The 17,088-nt window shown below is 41.7% G+C and overlaps 2 protein-coding genes across 3 annotated transcripts in view; both read right to left on the minus strand.

Annotated features, from left to right (window-relative positions):
* RASAL2 (RAS protein activator like 2) overlaps positions 1-6,748 on the minus strand; it is a 376,664-nt gene extending 369,916 nt beyond the window's left edge. Inside the window, exon 1 of one of the 2 annotated variants that reach the window (XM_061183077.1) lies at positions 6,520-6,748. In XM_061183077.1, the coding sequence (XP_061039060.1) occupies positions 6,520-6,721 (202 nt within the window). In that variant the 5' untranslated portion in view covers positions 6,722-6,748. The remainder of the gene's footprint in view (positions 1-6,519) is intronic. The other variant, XM_061183076.1, reaches the window with a different exon arrangement.
* A 49-nt stretch (positions 6,749-6,797) lies between these two features.
* On the minus strand, positions 6,798-7,565 carry LOC133086998 (collagen alpha-1(III) chain-like; the record flags this gene model as incomplete). The annotated part of the gene is made up of 2 exons (XM_061183774.1): positions 7,316-7,565; positions 6,798-7,240 (listed from the first exon to the last, which is right to left on the minus strand). Coding segments are annotated over exons 1-2 (693 nt in total), but the record flags the coding sequence as incomplete, so codon positions are not given.
* Between the last annotated feature and the right edge of the window lie 9,523 nt (positions 7,566-17,088).

The following is a 17,088-nucleotide window of genomic DNA, read 5'->3' on the forward strand; positions in this document are numbered from 1 at the left end:
ATCATGTACTTCTTGATGGCTGCCTTCCACAAGAAAACCAGCTACATTAAACTTGTAAAAGGTTCTCTACCAACAGGTCTTGAGAAGCACTTGATAGCCTTTGGGAAGAAACAAACATCAGAGAGCAATTATCCCTCTACCAAGGGCGGAGTGCCCTCAGCACACTTCAAACTCCTCCTCCTGGTTAACAAGACCGAACACCTCTCTAGTTACTTAAAAATTATTCCAATAGGGTGGGACAAGGGAGCAGACAGATGAATTTTTTCTGGATTAACTCAGTCATTAGTTCAATGCTTTTTTGTGGTTCACCTACTTTAAAAGGTGATCAAATCACTTTGTGCTACTCAAGAGAGCAACTGCTAAAAACAATTACATAAACCCTCCACTTCAATTTACCTTATCCTTCTTTCTAATAAAACAAAGTGTAAGAAACCACTGCCTTGCTACCATTTCCTCAGTAATCTCTGTAAAGCCTACTTTGTCATATGAATCCCTTTTCTTTTCCTTAGCAAATCAGAAAAATTTATTTCATTCATCATAATAGGACACAACTGTACATTATTTTTTAAAGTGCATACACTGAATCTTATTATCTGAAGAAGATAGAGGCAATCCTTATAAACTATTCTCAGATAAACAGGGGCATTCTAGAACTTCATATTATTTACATCAGAGAATTTGTACAGATCCTCAATTCCATACCGGCAATTCCCAAACCCAAAGAGCTCTGAACACTCTTTTTCCATAACTTCTCTAGCAGTAAAATCTGACCTGCACTGACATCATACTATGTATAGTGTTATACCGTACTTAGCATGAATGTCCATTTGTTTAATTGCAGAAATATTAACATGACTGATGTTGCTCCACACACCACTAGGGGGTTTATACCACTATATATACCATATTTTCTAAAATCAAAAGTTTTGAATTTTGAAACACTCCAGTCCAAACGGTTTTGGACAAGGGATTGTGGATGTATAGTTTCTATTCTGCAAAAATATTTTCGTTCTTTGAAAATGAAATAGCAATAAACCAACATGATAGAGGGTAGAAAAATACTAAGATGTTGTAAAGGAAATTGTCCACCATCTGTGACATTAGTAGAATACATAATTTAAATGAGATACATAAATTTTCTCTTGAAGGAAAAAAAGGAGGGCTACTTGAAATCAATATAATTTAAAATAAACAGTATATACCTAGGCCTTCTTGGAAGTTCTCTTTAATTTCAGTGGAGAACTGTCTACTCCTACTGTGTATAAAATGTATTGGAGATTATGGGAAAATGATGTGTCAACACTCAAAGTCAATGCCCCATCCTTGAGTATTTTTTTTTAAATGAATGGCCTTAAATATTTTTGTTAATATTTATTTATTTATTTGGCTGTGCTGGGTCTTAGTTGCTGCATGCGGGATCTTTAGCTGCGGAGTGCAGGGTCTAGTTCCCTGACCAGGGATTGAACCTGGACCCCCTGCATTGAGAGCCTGAAGCCTTAGCCACTGGACCACCAGGGAAGTCCCCATCCTTGAGTACTGAACTCAAGCTTAAGATCCCAAGGATTCCTAAAACATTAATACTTATTTGTAAAAGTTCAATTAATAGTATTTGAGGAAATTAAAACACTTAAGTAACATGAACATGTTTTGGGATATACTCAATACATAGTCACTGATTTTCTTCTGGCAATCAATTAGCTACAGCACATAAAACTTTTAGACTTGGTTGAGCAATTTCATTTATCTACATGTTACCACAAAACAGGAGTCATGGGGTGCATATGTAAGACGTGTAAGAATGAGTGATCTGCGGGACCTCCCTGGTGACACAGTGGTTAAGAATCTGCCCGCCAATGCAGGGGACATGGATTCAAGCCCTGGTCTGGGAAGATCCCACATGCCGCGGAGCAACTAAGCCCGTGTGCCACAACTACTGAGCCTGCACTCTAGAGCCTCTGAGCCACAACTACTGAAGACCGCGTGCTACAACTACTGAAGCCCGCACGCCTAGAGCCCGTGCTCCGCAACAGGAGAAGCCACCGCAATGAGAAGCCCGCACACCACAACGAAGAATAGCCCCCATTCGCCACAACTAGAGAAAGCCCGCGTGCAGTAACGAAGACCCAATGCAGCCAAAAATAAAATTAATTAATTTAAAAAATAATAATAAGTATTTAAAAAAAAAAAGAATGAGTGAGTTGCTGAGAATATTCAAGGTGAATTATGCTAAGAACATTCTGTATAAGGCCAGTGAGTTAGTCATAACTAATTCATACTGGACCAAAATAAAATAACTTCCTGGACTTGTTACTGGTTGCAACATTTTAAGTAAACAGAGAAACATGTTCTCTAAAAATGCAATAAAATATACTTTTTTTAATTAAATCATCCTTTGTTTTAATTTATGAAGTATAAGCAATATTACTTACTACAAGCAGGTAAGACTTCTGCCCCCATCAACTCATATCCAGTTCATGAGAAATTCTTACCAAATTCCCATTGCCATATTTCTAGAATTATGTTATATTTGATGCAGAATGATTAATTCCCTTTTTCTTCTGCTTGCTGAAATAGTACCAGCCTTTAGAAATTTTCCAGGAGATCCCTATCAATCATTAATAAACAATTAGCTATATATTAGCTTAATGGTAGGCAATAATGTTGATGTTATTTTATTAACTGAATATTTTAGATAAGTCCTGCCCATACTATTAAAATTAAAAACAATATGGTTTCTTGGTGATCACTTGATCATGAGAACTATATTTCCCCTCTAGCTATTTAAACGCACATCTGTGCATACACTTGCAGATCTGTTGTACTGATGGGTGCAGAGCTCCAATGCGGGCACTGCTGGAGATTGGTATCTTTAATTTCCCCCAAATAGTGCCCTTCACTCACCATCCATTCATGGTAAAGTAGTTAATTTTAACGTCCTCATTGTTTACCAGAAAGCAGAGACAGTGAGGCTGGCTTTGCCGCTCCCGTTTCCTTTTGCTGGGCTGCTGAGCTTTTTCAGCCAATTGACTTCACTTTGAGGCTATAAATATCTGAAAAATGTTCTGCATTTGATGCTCTTGGATTCTGCATCCATATTTAGCTGTTTGTGGCATGCCTTTGTTTAAGCTACTCTACCACCCATACAGTCAGTCAGGTTGAGATCTGGATGGTCAAAGGACAGATGGATCAACATTCAGCACACACTGACTTACCATGGGGGAGGCATCAATCTGCTAGACACTGTGACAATGAAGGGAGTGGCAAGATAGGAATACAGAGATAAACAAGACAGACAGATTCCCTGGTGTCAAAAATATTATAGTCTTGACGGGCATGGGCACAACTTATAATAATATTGGAATAAAACAAATGAAACATTTTACAACTAAAAGAAAATGAAGAATAGCACAGCATAACTATTTTCTCTTGGCTGTGTCTCAAAAATGTGCATTTGTTTGTGTTCTAAATATAGGTCTACATATTATAATGCTCTGGACATATTCCAAAAAGTTTGCAATCATGACAATACAAAAAAACTCTGAATATAGGTATAATCCACCAAAGAGCCAGACCTATCAGTAGCAAACTCAAAACATGCCCAGTCTTCAAATTTTGTGAGGCAAACTAATAAAATATTGTTTCCAAAAGTTTCTGTAAGTAAATAAATAAAATAAAAGTTTCTGTTAAGATATTTGGGGAGAGGGGTTACTTCTGTTCTTGTTGTTGTTTGTTTGCATACTGATTTCAAACGTTAAGTATATTGAAGAGGATATAAACCATAGCCAGAAGCCAGAAGCACTTAATACAGCTCCTTACTTTGCATCCTATCTTTAAAACCCACAGGTCTATTCTAGGTTAGGTCTCAAAACTGAATGAGCTAGATCTGAGATCCCCATCCCCACCTTCCTATCTTGTGAAAACATTCCAAACAAATATACATCTGCCCTCAACATTCCTTCTTTCAAAACTCAGTTCATTGACCTTTTGATAAAAGTGCTCCCCAGAATCCTGATAGTCATAATTTAAATGTATTAAAGGCTTGCTTGATGCCTGGCCCCAAGAGTCAGGGTGGAATTGGGAGGCAAAGTTGTAGGTTAAATAATAGGGTAGGCCATAGAATCAGAAAACTCTAAAACTAAAATGTACCATAGATACAATTACTCCAGATTCCACATTTTATGTAGAAACCTAGACCCACGGACTTAAAATTACTTGCCCAAAGTTAAACAACAATTTGTGGCAAGGCCAGAATGAAAACCCAGGTTCTCAATCCCCAGTTGCATGCTCTAGACTAGTTTCTGGATTTCTTTAAACAACATTCGAGTACACTCATCAAAGTCTCTTTCAATTGTGTAAAAGAACCTTGATGTTCCAAAACAATCAGGATTTTGAACACACTAAACAAATAAACAAGAAAACCAAAACGAACTCTTTTCCAAATTGATTTTCTACATTCTATTTTTTTTACTTCAAAGCTTTTCAAAGAGCTATACAACAGGCAACTTAAAAACTAGCTAAGGACATAGAAAAGCCAAGTCATTCAGATAGTTTTGGAATATTTACATCAAACTAAAGACAATAAAGTAGTACCCAAGATGAGCTGCCTTAGAGGAAGGAAAGTAGCAGTACTGAACAGTAAATAAAAACTTCTGGTTAATTGATAGGGAAGACAAAAAAGTTACAATGCAGTAGAAAGTCTGCAAATTGGCTTTGAAATGCACACTATATATGTGTGTGTGAGAGAGAATATACATATATATTTAAGAATATACACACAAACCTAGCCCTAGGAATGGACTACAAAAACAAGCACATAGTTTTATGGGTTATATGCAAAGAAGGTAGTTAACACTAGGTCTAGAAAATCCAGACAGAATAGTTTGACACTGAAATACTGAATTGTCATATATACATATTCTTGCAGTAACAAGGCCCTATCTCTAACTTCATATAAAAAACAATATGCAAAAGAAGTGTATAAGGACAGGAAGGATAGAATAGGAAAAAGTTGTAACCGCAATATACTCTAATTCAAGCTCAATTTCAGATTCTCACCAACCTTTGTTATAAACTGTCGGCTAAGTAGGAACAGCAGGTGGGTGGAAAAATCAGGGACTAAAGTTTTTAATCTGCTGAGAATGAACAGGGTGACCTTGCATCATCTCCCACTTCTTTGCTTTAATTCTTTCAGTTAATTAAAACAACATCAAGAAACGTTTATAAACATCCAGCAAAATACAAAGTGCTACATACATAAATTCTTAAGAATTGGTTATAAAAATTGATGGATTTTTAGAACTAGAAGGACCATTAAGAGATTATTTAATCCAATTCACTCATTTTACAGAAGAGGAATGAGATGTCAAAAAAGTGACCTGCGCTGCTCCAAATCACATGGCCATTTAGTGGCAGAACTGAGACAAAAATTCAGATCTCTGGACTCCCAGTTCTATGATCTTTCTGATGGTGATAAGACTTAAAGTCTTGAAATCAACTGAACTATCCAGGAAGACAACTTCAAAGTCACAGTCACTCTTGAATACTAAACACATACCCTGTTCAGGATGAAAAAAAATAAAATAAAATAACGTACTTGATCACTAACAGGCTTAGATGCACATGACTGCAGGATAACATCTTAACATTGTGTTGATCTCCGGTGCTTCAAATTTGCCATCTTATACTCAGCCACATTACTAATGTCTTTTATAGTCCTGTGAGATAAGTGATAAACACCTTGACGTTTCAATATTTTGGAAAGCCACAGCTCAGTCCTGAATGCCAGGCTATAAATCCTTGGGCTATGGGTTTTCAAAACCAGCATGGTTTTAATGCTGCCACAAGGCTCGCCCTAATAGAATCTCATCATTCAGTTTTAATTAAAGAGGTGGTTACTAGGAATGCAGAAAGGGAAAGTTTTAGTGTGTTCATCACTTTTTAACTTGCTGAGTAGCAACCCAGTCACTTTACAAAGAGCACCAGAAACAATGGTGCAATCTGAAACAATCCACACCCCTTGGACTAAGTGCTTGCCTTTGAAGAGTGAGGTTCAGAAAGAGGTTATAGAATTAGACTGTTCCCACCAAATAAATGCTTCTGATTTTTACTTTATTATCTTAACCTCTGCTAAGCTTTTTCATAATATCTTAGTTTCCAGCCTTGCCTCACTCCAGAGAAAGCAATGAAACGCCATTCATTTGATTTCACGGTGTGTTCTTCTTGAAGATCAGCTGACACTTCCCTTTAAGTCACCACCTGAGAATTAAGTCTGCATATCCCAACTCCACCTTAAATCTACTGCAGGTACCTGAAAAGGTCCAAAGACCATACTGAGTCACATCTCTCTCCTCAAGTACTAGTCTGGAGAAACTTGTCAGAAATGCACCCCAGAACCAAAAGGGATGTGGGAAACGGACCCAGGATGGATGGGGACTGAGAACAGGACTGAGACCAGGGAATGAATTTCAGCCTGAGCAAAGATACGAAACATCAGCCTCTAAGACGGCCTTTGGTCCTTACCGTACACCCGGACCCAGCTCTGTTGCTGGCACACGGACTCCAGAAGGATCCGATCCAACATGCCACCGGCCACGGCCCCACTGACCGGGACAACAGCGTCCAGCTCCTCCGGGGGGAGCGGCGAGTCGGACTCCAGTCCCGGGAACATCTCCGGCCAGGAGAGCGCCTCCGCGGCTCCTCCGGACGATAGGGAGAGCTCCATGGTGCCCCTGAGGGACAAGGCGGCGGCGGCGGCGGCGGCGGCGGCGGCGGGGCGGGCGCGCGGCTCCGCGCCCTGCCTGCGGGAAGGGGAGGAGGAGAGCGCAGCAGCGGGGGCAAGGACCCGAGCGGCAGCCGGCGCGGACGCGGCTCACCTCCTTCCCCGCCGCCCACTGCCCGCGGCTCGGGCGCTGCTGCCCACCTGCAGCCGGCGGGCGGGACCCAGCCCGGGAGGCGGATCCAGCGTGGCCCCGGGTGGGGGTGGGTCCGGGCTCAGGTATGGGTCCCTCCCGGGAGGGGACGTGGAAGGACCCGGGAGGGGCTGATCGCCCGCCCGCCCCCTCGGAGCCGCCTTTCTGTGCCCCAGCCGGCGTCACCCGCGGGCCGATCGGGCCGGGGCTGGGGATGGAGTGGGGCCAGGCAGGGCTGGGCTGGGGGCGTCGCCGCCAGGGGCCGCCCCCTTTGACCGGCTCCCGCCGCCGCCGCAGCCGCCGCCGCCTCAGGGGCTCCGAGTGTCCACTCCCTCACCCCTGGGTGGGCGGGGGGCGGGGGGGGCGCGGTGGCCCCGGGTTCTCGCCCGCCAGTCCTCAGCACCCACCCCAGGAATGAGCCGGCCCGCCCCTGTAACTCTCAGGCCACGGCTCTCGCCGCTGCTCGGGGTCCGGCTCCGACTCCGCCGCGAATCCCACAAGCCCGGCAGCCGCGGCTGTGGCGGCGGCAGGCGGCATCCCAGGGTGATAGGCCGGAGTAATCGAGGGCCGAGAGCAAAGCCGCGTGTGCAGTAGAGTAACGAAGCGGAGGAGGAACTGCCGCCGAAGGCAGGAAAAATCGGACCCCGAGTTATTCATCCAGCCAGTCCCGCCTACTTTCCAAATACCCTCTCCCCCACCGCCCTGCAGTGCGTTTCCCGGTCTACCAGTCTCCCCAGCTGCTTCTTGAAGTGGAGCCGGCGTGGAGAGGCGGGGTGGAAAAGGGGTGCGGGAAATTTAAAAAGAACGGAAAAGAGCTTCCCTTTCCCCTTTTCCCACCCTTTTCCTTGTATGTATGCATTTATGTCTTTATTTGTTTGGACCAACATTTCTTTCTCATTGGACGGAGAGATTGGAGATGCTGCTTTATTTTACAGTCACCCTAGGGGAAAAGCTTCCTTCCTTCCCAGAGAGGAGAGTTGGCAGCGGGGTCTGGGATTGTGGGATTGTGTGGGGACCGCGCTCTGCGACCTGTCCGCGCTAAAGCTGGATTTGTCATCGGTTTAGAATAGCATGGTTAAGAAGTGTGGTGTGGTTGGATGGATGGGCCTCGCAAGCACACGAAATACTCAAAAGCCCAGTATTAACCAAACATGTTTCTCTTTTTTTGCCTTTGATCTTTGTGCAATATGTTGGCTTTTTTGCCGAAGTCTCTAATGTCACTTGGCGTTTTATTTTTGGTCTATCTGTAGACTGTCTCCCTTGACCTTGGGTTTAATTTTATGCCCACCCAAAGCGATATTCACCAGTTCAGATTTGAGTTGCTGGAAAAGTAATAATTATGATTTTAAAATCGAAAAGTAACAACTTAAACAGTGTCTTGCACATAGTAGGTCTCCAACAATGTTTCTTGAACATGGCTGCATAAAACCTAGCAAGGGTTCCATAAGTATACATTGCGTTTTTTTTTTAAACTCCTTTTGCGGGGGGTTTGTTTAGTGTTTGTCCCCCGTTTCTCCCTACTTGGCACAAAGAGACGGGTCTACAAGGGGACATTCTTGTTTTCTATATTGTTTGGGCTTATCAAGAGGTATGAGGACGCGTTTTGTAATTTTCTCTAAACTGTTATTTAGAGTAATAGTATTTCACAACAGGAAGTAACCTTAGAGAGAATCTCATCCTGCCTCCTGTTTAACAGGTGAGAAAACTGAGGAACAGCCATGTTACCTGGCAAATCAACCACCAGTACAGATAGATAGGTCTGCAATGCCTCAGTGATACTGGTTACTTCAACTTCTTTCCCTCAAAAACCTTTTGTGATTAAGCTTGTTGATATGTGGCTTGGTGATGTATTGAAGTGATCATTTCCAGTATCTAGAACCCTGATTTCTTACTATCTGACTCCATAGTCAGACTTCCAAGTCTAACCATCGTATCCCTCAGTGTGTGGACAAAAGAAAATGTTGAAGCTAGAGATTTAGAGCCCTGCCCTGAATAGAGCTAGAGCATTTTTATTTACACTAAATTACCGGTGAAGTTACGGTAACAGAAGTCAGGGACTTCCCTGGTGGTCCAGTGGTTAAGAATCCACCTTCCAAGACTTCCCTGGTGGTGCAGTGGTTAAGAATCTGCCTGCCAGTGGTGCTGGGAAAACTGGACAGGTAGATGTAAAAGTATGAAATTAGAACACTCCCTAACACCATACACAAAAATAAACTCAAAATGGATTAAAGACCTAAATGTAAGGCCAGACACTATCAAACTCTTAGAGGAAAACATAGGCAGAACACTCTATGACATAAATCACAGCAAGATCTTTTTTGACCCACCTCCTAGAGAAATGGAAATAAAAACAAAAATAAACAAATGGGACCTAATGAAACTTAAAAGCTTTTGCACAGCAAAGGAAACCATAAACAAGACCAAAAGACAACCCTCAGAATGGGAGAAAATATTTGCAAATGAAGCAACTGACAAAGGATTAATCTCCAAAATTTACAAGCAGCTCATGCAGCTCAATATCAAAAAAACAAACAACCCAATCCAAAAAATGGGCAGAAGACCTAAATAGACATTTCTCCAAATAAGATATACAGATTGCCAACAAACACATGAAAGAATGCTCAACATCATTAATCATTAGAGAAATGCAAATCAAAACTACAATGAGATATCATCTCACACCGGTCAGAATGGCCATCATCAAAAAATCTAGAAACAATAAATGCTGGAGAGGGTGTGGAGAAAAGGAAACACTCTTGCACTGTTGGTGGGAATGTAAATTGATACAGCCACTATGGAGAACAGTATGGAGGTTCCTTAACAAACTAAAAATAGAACTACCATACGACCCAGCAATCCCACTACTGGGCATATACCCTGAGAAAACCATAATTCAAAAAGAGTCATGTACCAAAATGTTCATTGCAGCTCTATTTACAACAGCCAGGACATGGAAGCAACCTAAGTGTCCATCATCGGATGAATGGATAAAGAAGATGTGGCACATATATACAATGGAATATTACTCAGCCATAAAAAGAAACGAAATTGAGTTATTTGTAGTGAGGTGGATGGACCTAGAGTCTGACATACAGAGTGAAGTAAGTCAGAAAAACAAATACCATACAAATACAAATACCATATGCTAACACATATATATGGAATCTAAGAAAAAAAAAAAAAAAGGTCATGAAGAACCTAGGGACAAGACAGGAATAAAGACACAGACCTACTAGAGAATGGACTTGAGGATATGGGGAGGGGGAAGGGTAAGCTGTGACAAAGTGAGAGAGTGGCATGGACATATATACACTACCAAACGTAAAATAGATAGCTAGTGGGAAGCAGCTGCATAGCACAGGGAGATCAGCTCCGTGCTTTGTGACCACCTAGAGGGGTGGGAGGGAGGGAGACACAAGAGGGAAGAGATATGGGAACATATGTATACGTATAACTGATTCACTTTGTTATAAAGCAGAAACTAACACACCATTGTAAAGCAATTATACTCCAATAAAGATGTTTTAAAATATATAAAAAATAAATAATAATAATAAATGCATGTATGGGCACTGAAAAAAAAAAAGAATCTGCCTGCCAATGCAGGGGACACAGGTTCGAGCCCTGGTCCGGGAAGATCCCACATGCTGCGGAGCAACTAAGCCCGTGCACCACAACTACTGAGCCCGCGTGCCACAACTACTGAAGCCCACGTGCCTAGAGCCCGTGCTCTGCAACAAGAGAGGCCACCTGAATGAGAAGCCCGTGCACCGCAACTAGAGAAAGCCTGCGCGCAGCAACAAAGACACAATGCAGCCAAAAATTTTTAAAAATTGAAGAATCCATCTTCCAATGCAGGGGACGCTGATTCGATCCCTGGTTGGGGAACTAAGATTCCACATGCCGCGGGCAACTAAGCCCGCGCACCACAAGTGGAGAGAAGCCCACGCGCCACAACTAAAGATCCAGCAAGCGGCTGCAAAGACCCAACACAGCCGAAAATAAATCAATAAATACTAAAAAAAAAAAAAGAAGAAAGAAAGAAGTCAGAGAGCAAGGGAGTAATGGGCATCAGATGTACAAATTTGGGCATCTCTTTATTAGTCACTATATAAGGAATTTATTTACCCAAGCAGTTATTTCAAAGCAGCATTAGGAGTGGTGTATGAAACATTCACAGTGTTTTTTTTTCTTTTTCCTAGCTTGCTCTCTCATTAGTGTCATTCATTGTTGAACTGAAGAAAAAAACTTCTGCCAATCCCCAGTAATCCTACTTTCTGCATCCAGTTTCCCCAAATCCCAGTTTTTCCTTCACCTCCCTATTCTGACCCCAGACTGGCTTCAGTGGTTATCCAGTTGCTTAAGTAACAGTATGTCTGGAATGTATCTAATGTTTATAATTTAAAGAGAAAATACTTTCACAACCTGAACAATAATTCTGTGAGATAAGCCGAACCAGTGTTTTTTAAAATCACCATTTAGCCAATGAAAAAAATTGGAGCATAGAATTCTATTAAGCAACCTACATAAAGTAACATAGCTAGTTCATAGATTAAAACCCCAGTTTCCTAATTTTTAATTCATTGATGGATCTGGATTCCTTAAGGGGTTTCCCCACTTTGGCAGGTAGAATTGTTCTAACGGTTGTGGAGCCAAAAGTAAACATTTCATGGTTTTTGTAAATTATTATCACTTAAAAAAAATATTGAAGAAAAATAAAATGAACAAAAGTGTTAAACCAATTTGCATTGCTGGGAGGCAGTTAATCCTACTTGGATTTATACCAGTGTTATCTGCCTGGTGAAATCCCAGATTTTAAAGTGAAGATAAATCCTTTGCTGTTAAAGTCTTAGTTTACATTGTAGTTTGCAAACAGGCCTTTGTGTGTGAAATACAATAAAGTCTCATTTCCCTGCCTGCCCTACTCTCTCCTCCTTTTTCCTTCCCTCTAGAGCTTCTGACACCAAGCTCCCAGAGGTGATCTACATATTTATTGTCAATGGAATTCATCTCTAAGAATCTGACCCAAAACCCAGGACCAGAGGGAACTAAAAGTTGGGGAACTCTGGAGGAGAAAAGATAATAAATTCCCTGGTCATAGTCTGAAAAACAAAGGCTGGTAATAATCTGAGATTTCCAAAAGAAAGAAAGAAGCTTTGGGTTCTAAGTACACATTTTCAATATAAAGGAGAGATGAGGATTTGCAGTCTCGGCTGTCAGTCTGAGGACCAGGTACGTGTCCAATTTTCTCATCTGTTCATCTGTCAGAAAACACTTACATAAGAGGCTCCATCATCACAAATGCTCTTAACTATTTTCTTAATAGCCAGTTCCTTCTAGGCAATCTAGACACTAGCTCTAAACCCCTAATCCCCCAAGCAGTAATGCAGCTGTGGTTCACCAGCCAATCCCTTTCAATATTCCCTTTCCCCTTGGACACAATGATGTGGCACTCTCTTGATTATATTCTGTAACATTGGCCATGCCCAGTTCATCATAATGGAAGAATTTAGACATTTCTCAAGACTCTGTTGTCCGTCTTCTTCCTGCCTCACTCTCCAATTCCTTGGTGCTCTTTTCACTTTGAGGATTTCAGCTCCTTCACTTAGATAATGTTGACTCCAAGATACCCATTTCCAGCCCCATCCACAGTACTGAGGTCCAGTCAGGAGGAGTTTGCGAATGTTGAACACCTCCACTAAGCTATGCATGCTTCCTATGCTTCAAATTCAGTGCATGGAAAGTGAATTCTTTCCCTCTTTCCCCCGCCCAAACACCCTTCTCTTCTTGAATTTCCTTTTTATGTTAGTAGAACTAGTAGGTTCTACCACTGACTTGCTTAAACACGGAGTTACCTTTGAGTCCCCTCCTCCCTCCCTAGCTTGCATAAATCTAACCCATTTGGAATGCTTTCCATTCCCACTGACACCATCCTAGCTCAGGCTTGGTTAGCTTTCACCAAGATTATGCATTGGTTTTTTTAGCTGTCCTCCTTCCCCTGAGACCTTTCCACTTCCAGTTCATCCTACACTTTGCTGTAGGTGAATTATTCTAAAGCACAGTTCAGGCCAGGTCACATCCAAGTTCAGAAAGACAGCTCCCTGCTGCCTACTAAGTAAAATGCATGCTCTACTAAGATTAAAAGGGCCTCCCCAGTGTGGTCCCAAACCATCATTGCTACCTGACTCATAGCCTATGCTCAGCCACCCCAAATGGCTGATGTTCCCCAAATACATCCAGCACTTTTCTTGCTCCTTGCCTCCTCTTGTTTCTTATATCGGGAATGTCCTTTTCTCTACCTCTGACTGCTAAAAACTCACCAACTTTCAAGCCTCCCCCATCAAATGCGGATGTCCTCCTCCAGCAAGTTATTTCTTATCGTCCAAGCTGGCAATGATGTCTTCTTCCTCTGAGTTCCCATGGCATTTGTTCATGTCTGCCTCTGGAATCAATCACAGTTTATAGTATTTTGTGTAACTCTAATATCTGCTAGTATGTTATAAGCATCTTGAGGACAGAGGCCTTGTGTTAATTCATGTTTACGCCCTACCTTGTCTTTCACATACCAACCCCTCAGTGAAACTAGAAGCCAGGAAACAAGAAACTAAACTGAAAAGGAAAACATGGTTGGGTTCATAGATGTTTGGGGCTGCAAAAACACCTAAAAAAGTCAATTTAATGAACCCAGACATGAAACCCCATTCTCACCCTGCCCGTCCCCCATTTAAAAATAAATAAATATACCAACAGAAATAGAGTCACAGATATAGAGAGCAGTCTTGTGGTTGCCAGGAGGGGAAAGGAGGGGGAGGGATGAATTAGGAGGTTGGGATTGACATCTACGCACAACTATATATAAAATGGATGACTAATAAGGACCTGATGTGTAGCACAGGGAACTCTACTTCGTAATGACCTATATGGGAAAAGAATCTGAAAGGGAGTGGATATATGTATATGTATAGCTGGTTCACTTTGCTGTACAGCAGAAACTGACACAACATTGTAAATCAACTATACTCCAATGAATATTTTTTAAAAATAAATATAAGTATAGCTAGACCCAAGAAAATGACCTGGCTTGCCCAAGGTCACACACCTAGTGACAGAGGAAGGATTAGAGTTCAGATCTCCTGAATCTTAATTCATCAACTCCATCAACAGATTGTTTCCTTCCTGCTCTTTTCTGTCCTTCTCTAAATGGAGGTTTTTCTTGTTGATACAGTTTTCTTCAGTAACGTAATTTTGTTCTTTTACATATTATTTAAGCTTAAAGCATTTGTACCACATTCCTGGCCTCACATATAATTTTAGCAAAATTATACTTTTTTTTATAAACCAAAGGACCAAACAGAGACATCAGAGAAACATCTGGTCTGATTCATCAGGGTAGCAGCAACATTTCTATTTATACATGAGCACAGCCCTATCTTTGTAGCTCTCAGCTGTTCCTCATTGCTCAGTATGTCCCTCTTTTCAGCCTTGTCTGTCCCCCATCAAGAGAGCATCCTGCATCCTGAGTCTTAAGCAGAATCCAATGCAAAGGAAGAAAATAGATTCCCTCCTCCCTAGAAGGGGTCTGTATTTCAAAGGAACTATTTCTCTACTTTCTGTCTTTTTATTCAAGAGCCGAGGACAGCAAGCCTCAAGTGGTTGGGTGACTGCCATTCATTCTGCTGCATGCTGGGTAGAAAGACTTGGATGAAAACCAAAGCTGTGGCATGAGTCAAGTTTGGAAGCAGGTCAGGTGGAAAGGAAGTGAGTATTCTAAACGGGAAACTGAGGTTGAGGTAGAGAACTTAAGGAACACTGACTCTCCTCACAGCAACATTTGACAGTGATTATCGATTAGAAACTGCTGGATCTTAGACATTCATCCGTACCAAGAAAAACTTAGGGATCTTCTGGGGTTTTGTGAGCACTCTTTTATACCTGGCCCGTGTTGCCTAAGAGAAAGTCACTGTTTGTACCAACCGATGACCGTATTGTTTGGGAAAGCAGCAGAACAGGCCGAACAGAGCTCCGTCAGTCATTTCTTCTTGGTACAACCTCCTCCGGAATAATAACCTTGCCTCAGCATTCAGCTGCAGGAACGCAGAAAGAATAAAAACGCTCAGATGGAGCCAAAAGGGCCACCGACATCGGGGCCTCGTTGAAACCTTTCAAGGTCCTAAGCACTGAAAATAATAAAGGGCCCTACCGCATACCATGTAATTAAAATGAAAACGTTGCAAAGTGTCAGAGAGAGCAACAAAGTGCTGATTTTTTTTCAGTGATGACCACTACAGAGCCTGTTTTAGAAATGGCAAGTATCGAACTCTTAAAATTTTTGTGTGTGTTTTTGTGTACTCCTGCTTTTGCCAGCGCTCTGAACACCGTATCTTTTCCAGCTCTGCCTGGAACATACAGTACCAACCATCTATTAACTAACACAATCTATGAAGGGGGTAATCTTTAGCAAATTAATTTCTGTGTTTTTCTGGTAGCTATAGAAACACTAAATTACTTCAGCCTAGCTAAAGAAAATGACCCCTTCCTTAGCATTTTGGTTCTAATGAGTCCCCAAAAATGCAATTAAAAATATCAAAGCCAAATGATTCTAGAGTGGTGATTTTTTAAATGATTTCACTGTCCTTATGTGACCCTGAGAGCAATACTATCACCATTTGTCAACATGTGGAGGTTACACTGGCCCATTTTCATTTTGCCTCTAGTTTAATAAAGGTGTTAAGACATCGGTTATAATAGTTGGAGCCTATTTAAAATGACTCTCGTGAGTAAAGACCAAAAAAGACCTAAAATATATCCCTAGAAGGCTGTCATCTAAATATGGATTAACATGGTCATACCTCCTGAAATCTCACCATTATTGATCAGGGTGGATTGCTTTTGAGAATAAGAACTCTGGAAAGTTTTTTTGGATCATTTTCCGCTTGGTCTGTAACAGGACATCCTTACAAGACAACTAGGGAGGAGCTAGAAGTTAGAAGCTAGTAGTCAGAAAGTGGGGTACTGCCGTTTAACATTGCTGAGGTGTAATGTCTGAGTGATGACAAGAAATAGAATGTGGTCCTGGGAAGTAGATAACTGAAGTAGAGTGGAAAAGAAGGTTGCAAGTGTTAAGGAGGTACAAAGATTAGGAAGCTAAGTTATTGAACTTTTAGGATGGGGGTAGGAGGTGGGATAAAGAGGATGACTGTGAGTTAAGTCTCAAAGTCTTTGGGGAATGAAAGGAAGCAACCTGAAGGGTGGTTAGTGGCAGGGAGGAGGAGACGGTAGTGATCATCCTTAAGAGAAGGGTGAACTTTTACGTGAGAGTTGAAGAGTGATGGTCTGAAAGTAGCAATGGGATTGCAAGTAGCCAAATACCAACCCCTGCACCTCAACTCCTTCTATAGCACAACATAACCAAGTGTATGAGAAAATGAACAACCCCAACTAGAGGAATTTGCAGGGCAATTTCTAGCCTTGAAGGAAACTCCCTTAATTACCTTGGAGGCACATACCTCCAAGAAGAAATATTAAGAATGTATTTTATTACAATGGAATAATGATCCATATGACTCAGTGGAAAGGATGATTAAGGGGCTTGTAGTGATAGGTACAAGAAATAAGAAACAAGGGGTTTATAGTGATAAGCTGAAAAAGTGAGAAAGTACTAAACCATTAAAAGGACAAGGCTAAAAGAGAATAGGTGACTAGAAGCATTTCTCTTTTAATCAGTGACTGAGGATTATAGGGAAGAGAAAGAGACGGGCTTCAAATATTATACTCTGGTGCACAGTTTTTGGTGTCCCAATAGGATAAAGCCTCTGTCAAAAGGCAGAGATGTGGTGAGGGCTGCCACAGAGTTTCTAAAGAGGCCATGAAGACTTTGTTCTTGAACGAACTGTGTCTCTGTGTTTGGAGTTGTAGCAGTGAGCCTAGTTAGAACAAAGCTTCTCTCTAAATTTGTGGCTCAGCAAAGGGGCCATTTCTCCATTTCATGAGAACTCAAATCTGTTGATCTCTTTATTTGACTCCTAGACTTTCTTAGTCTCATGCCCTGCTTGGGATTAAGAATTGCTCATCTGAAATACTCTCACACGAGTCTTTTCCATTCCCTTGCACCCTGTCCTGCAGCATCAACTCTAGATCTTTCCTTCAGTCTGCTTCTTTCTGCTCCTCCTTCTCAAACAGC

The sequence above is a fragment of the Eubalaena glacialis genome, chromosome 3 (assembly GCF_028564815.1).
Source record: "Eubalaena glacialis isolate mEubGla1 chromosome 3, mEubGla1.1.hap2.+ XY, whole genome shotgun sequence".
Taxonomy (NCBI): domain Eukaryota; kingdom Metazoa; phylum Chordata; class Mammalia; order Artiodactyla; family Balaenidae; genus Eubalaena; species Eubalaena glacialis.